The sequence below is a fragment of the Delphinus delphis genome, chromosome 2 (genome assembly GCF_949987515.2).
Source record: "Delphinus delphis chromosome 2, mDelDel1.2, whole genome shotgun sequence".
In the NCBI taxonomy this organism is placed as follows: Eukaryota; Metazoa; Chordata; class Mammalia; order Artiodactyla; family Delphinidae; genus Delphinus; species Delphinus delphis.
This window is the reverse complement of record NC_082684.1, coordinates 168400571-168405398: the sequence shown is the minus strand read 5'-3', so window position 1 is coordinate 168405398 and position 4828 is coordinate 168400571. Positions and strand designations below refer to the sequence as shown.

Here is a 4828-nt window from a genome sequence, read left to right as displayed (position 1 = left end):
GGAACACCTGCAGCATTCCTCATCTGCTTCCCTGGGACATGAAGACCCTCAGAGTAGCCCTAACTGTATGACTGTCTCAAGGACACAGAGCCGGGACTGGAAGCCGTGTGGCAACTCTAGGCCTGTCAGCAGCCAGAGTGCCCCCCTCTGCTCAGTGAGGACAGCCACCCAGCCAACAGCCCAGCAACACTAAAGCAAGCCAGCGGCCACCCTTCATCCTGTGCACCTCACACCCACATGCAATAAGAACCCAAGATGACCCCCAAAAGACCCCAAAGTTTTTAGTCATATTTCCTGCATGTGTGGTTTCTCCTTTAACACAGTGAAGTAGGAAGTGTGATATGGCAACGCAATCAGCATTCATTTTATTAAAGGGGTTTGGAGAAGTTAAACTAATATCCCTCTATGGACGATGTGCATAACAGATGCCCCTTTTGGCTAAGCAGAAAAACAAACCAAAACAAACAACAAACCGTCAAAATAATCCCCCCGAAAACATTAAAATATTCATAAGCTCTGTAAGTCCAAAGAACGTGCTTTTCAAGCCCATACTGCGGTAAAATAAGACAATAGAACTACAGCGCGACAAACTCATGGACCTGATGCTCGCCGGTTAATCCTTGGAGCTTCCATCCGCATTTGCACGCCAAGTGCAGGGTTCCCCAGAAGGCTTCATCTAAATTAAATCCCTGCTGCGCTGCACCGGAGCCTCTCAGGAAGTCGGGTCTGTCCCGCCAGCTCACCTTTCTGCAGGTCGATGTTCTCGGTCCTGGTTGCCGCGCTCCCGGGGCGGGACGCCGGCCGCTCACACCCACTCGGACTTGCTGGGGCCCGGGAGCGCGGCGCTTGGCGCGCAGGGGCGCTCCTCCCACCCCGGGGCCGCCGCTCCCGGCCCGGCCCCGCGCGGCTGGTCGCTGGCTGAGGACAGCGCGTCGCTCTCGTCCTCCCCTGGCAGATCCGGGTGCCCCGGCTCGGTGGGCTCCGGTGCGGGGCTGTACGCGCCCTGCCCTCCAGTCCGCAGGCCCCGGCGAGCGCGCACCCCACGTCCCTCGGGCGCCCCGTGTCCCTCCCGCGCCGCACTCCCCACCCCTTGACACTGCCTCCTCCGGGCCCCGCCGTGTCGCCTGCGCGTCTCCCAGCGCACGCTGCAGACCAGGTCGGCGACACTGAGCAACAAGGACAGCGCGCAGACCGCCCAGACGAAAAGCATCAGGATGGACTTCTCCGTGGGCCGAGAGACGTAACAGTCCACCACGCTGGTGCAAGGAGGGTGCGTGCACGAGAATCTCTTGGGGACCAAGAATCCGAAGAGGAGGTAATGCAGGGCACCGAAAGCTGCCTCCGTCAGGGTCCGGAGGCAGAGGTGGACCACGTAGCCCGAGGAGAAGTCCGGCACCATCAGGCAGCGCCTGGCCCCCGGGGTCAGTTCAGGGCCGTCGTGGTCCTCCGAGTCATCATCCAGCCAGCGGGATCCACGTGCCGCCAGCTCGGCTCCTTTGTGCAGCACGTAGACACTGAAGACGGCGGATGGAAGCAGAACAGACACGCTCTGGATCAGCCAGAACCGCAGGTGGGACACGGGGGCGAAGATGTCGTAGCAAACGTTGGCGCATCCGGGCTGCAGGGTATTGCACACGAACCTCTCCTGCTCATCCTGGTAGACCGGCGACCCGGCCAGGATGAGCACCCCCATCCTCAGCAGCACCATGAAGATAAGCCAGATCTTCCCTGGAAAGAGGCACAGGAAGGGCGCCATCACAGCCAGACCAACACATCTCCTCCTCCCAGCAGCAGCTTTAAATCTTTACTGGTGCTGAGCCTGGAGAACTAAGTGTGTAAGTCACAGCAACAGTATCAGCCTGTCAGCTCATCGGACGAATGTCTAATGAGCACTTACAAGGTGTCGGACAGTGTGTTCAACTAGGCACACCTCGGAGATACTGCGGGTTCAGGCCCAGACCACCCCCCAAAAAGCGAGTCACACGGATCTTTTGGTTTCCCAGTGCATATAAAAGCTGTGTTTCCACTATACCTTGGTCTATTAAGCGTGCAATAGCATGATAAAAAACAATGCACATACCTTAAGTAAAAAGTACTTCATTGCTAAAAATTGCTAACCATCCTCTGAGCCTTCAGCCACTGGTGGTAGTAACATCAAAGATCACTGATCACAGCTCATCAGAATAAATATAATAACAATGAAAAAGTTGGAAATATTGTGAGAATTACCAAAATGTGACACACAGACATGAAGTGAGCAAATGCTGTAGGAAAAATGGCGCCAAAAGACTTGCTTGAGGCAGGGTTGCCACAAACCTTCAACTGTTAAAAAAAAAAAAAGCAGTATCTGAGAAGCACCATAGAACGAGGTATGCCTGTACGTGTTTGTAGAATGCTTTGAAATTGGCAGATTTAAAGAAGCATGAATACTAAAATGTTTAATCTAGTTTGGCGAGTTCAGAGTTTGGGCTGAAAGTTCTAGAAAGAAAATTGGGCGGATGTAAATAAAGTCTTCCTGTTAAAAAGAGTGAACTTTTTCAAGGATGTTAGTGCATTCCTGTAACTGTGTATAGCAAATACAAGCTACTAATTTCAGTGAGTTTTCTCTATGGTTAAGAGTCCAAACGACCTTTATGTAACCAGTGGGCTCTGTAGCCCTTTCATGTTGCTCTGAAGCCCTTGAAATCGAATTTCTTGAAGAACATTCAGTTTTTTAGACTCTTCAGTAATTCAGAACTCCTCCCCCCCTATTCCAGCTATTATGAATTGAAGTTTGTCTTTCTTCAATTTATCATGAATAAATTAGGCTAACATAGAAATCAAAATAACTTCCAAGTCCTATTTTCATTTCATGAGTCAACTATTTTGGAGTGTGTTGAAGACCCAGTCAAAATAATTTGTAAATATTCTGTTTTGTGATGAGATACAGAAATCATCACCTGACATCAGAAAAACTAAACTCTCTTATAAACGAAGGCAGTTCAACTCAAGGACTGTGTGACCATTACGTGATAAAGTCATTAACTCAAACTTTTAAAACCAAGTTGGCTTCGACTAAAAAGCAATGAAGAAAATATCAACCACTTCACAGACATATTTTAATCCTTTTCTCAATCCCCTTTACTAGGACACCCATACCTCTCTGAAAATTTAACTCGGCTACACCAAACTCAGAAAACGTATTACTTTGTCAAAAAAATAAAAACTAAACTAAAATTGGGATTTGGTTTAAAGTGCACAGAGAACTTACTAATCTTTACAAATGGAGCTTCAAGGATAAACCCTAAAAAGATGAACAAGATAGCTTACTCAAGGCACGAATTTCTCTAACTTTGACTGTATTGTTCCTTTTCCTGGTAATGTAGCCAGAGAAGAGTTACACAAAAATACCCCTCCCATCTGCTCAGCCCCCAAATGTCAGCAAAAAGACTCCCCTTGAGAGAAACATTGCTCACTCCCAAGACATCCTTAAAGGATGGGGGAGCCTCCTTAAATAATGGAGAATTAGAGGAAAGCTTGAGCCCTGGTTCCCTGTCCTCCAGGGATAGGCAGGCCTTACTCATGGGAGAGGGCCAGGAAAAGTGACCCAAGGCAGAACCAGTGTTCTGCAGGGGTTGGCGCTACTCACCCACCATGGTCACGTTGCAGTTTAGGGTGATGACGAGGAACCCCAGCAGGTCCAGCTGGTCCATGCTTTCAGGGGGTCACAGACTCAAGGTGGCTGGAGACTTCCGGAGCCTGTGTTCTCCAAGGAGGTGGGAAATCTTTGCAGGAAAAAATGTATCTTAGCTACAAAAGACTCCCAGGTGAGAGCTGGAGATACTAAAGGGAAGATTCAAGCCCAGGAGCACAAGGTCGTTCTTCTGTCTCTAGTTGAGACGGTCCCGAGCTGTGTGAGGCAAAGCCTTCCTGACAACTGCAGCGACCAGAGGCCAGAAGCAGCCGTCTCTCATCGTGGCTATTCTTACCCTCTTGGGACATTCCAGGCCCTTGGCAGTGCTCACGTGTCTCCACCAGGAGAGCTGACGCTTCAGGATATAAGAGAAGCGATGACGTTCATCCCAAGAAAGAAAAGTTCTGTTAACCAGCCAAGTCTCTATTAAAAAGGCGTTTCCTCCTTGAAAATATTTCCACACCCACTTCTTCACTGCTTAAAGCAGCGCTAAAATGTCCATACTTCGTCTCTTCTGTGAAGCATAATCCACCATAACTCGAGCCCCAAAGGATCTTGTCCTCAACTCTGAATTCCTATACCATGGGTGCCAGCAGGAATCTGCACCTGGGATGCGTGTCCCAGCATTAGGCTGTGACACAGTCATTCCGTAGCTGCTTCCTGTCTGGCTTAGTGACGAGAGCCCTTCACTCAGAGACAAAGGACCTGGATGCAAAACTGGGGGCAGCCACCTGGTCACCAGGAGTCACTGAATCTCCCAACAGCCTTGTCTTGCAGTGGGGTTTGTGGGAGACAGACATGAAATGATGGTGTTAAGAGCACCTAGCATGCAGAGGGTGTGCAAAACTCGAATCAGTGGCATTTCCATCCCTAACTGGCCCCAAAGACCTTCATAGATGATGTCCTCCTTTTGTATCTCCCAGCCCCATCGAGCCCAGGGCTGGTGCCGTTGAATCAGCTTAACAAATGTCCATTAAATTTGTCATAAAATATCACCGTCTGGACCTGCTGACATCAATCACAGTTGCATCAAAATCCTCTCGTGGCTGCCACCTTTCTATCTGGGAAGAGCCCATCCTGCAAGGCTGGGGGTCTATCCTCAGAGTGGAATTTGTGAACTTTAAAAGGAATGATTTCAATTTTCCATGAAAGCTA

The 4828-nt window shown here is 49.7% G+C and overlaps 1 protein-coding gene across 1 annotated transcript; it reads right to left on the bottom strand.

Moving 5' to 3' along the window:
* Positions 1-805: 805 nt before the first annotated feature.
* GJD4 (gap junction protein delta 4) lies at positions 806-3692 on the bottom strand. The gene is made up of 2 exons (XM_060003778.1): positions 3629-3692; positions 806-1728 (listed from the first exon to the last, which is right to left on the bottom strand). The coding sequence occupies exons 1-2, from the start codon at positions 3690-3692 to the stop codon at positions 806-808; spliced, it is 987 nt and encodes a 328-aa protein (XP_059859761.1).
* Between the last annotated feature and the right edge of the window lie 1136 nt (positions 3693-4828).

Bases quoted from the DNA above. Each gene is read 5' to 3' on its own strand.
- GJD4 (XM_060003778.1), bottom strand. From the start codon at position 3,692: ATGGACCAGCTGGACCTGCTGGGGTTCCTCGTCATCACCCTAAACTGC. The intron at 1,729-3,628 runs GTGAGTAGCGCC...GCCTCTTTCCAG, and splicing joins CTGCAACGTGACCATGGTGG to GGAAGATCTGGCTTATCTTC.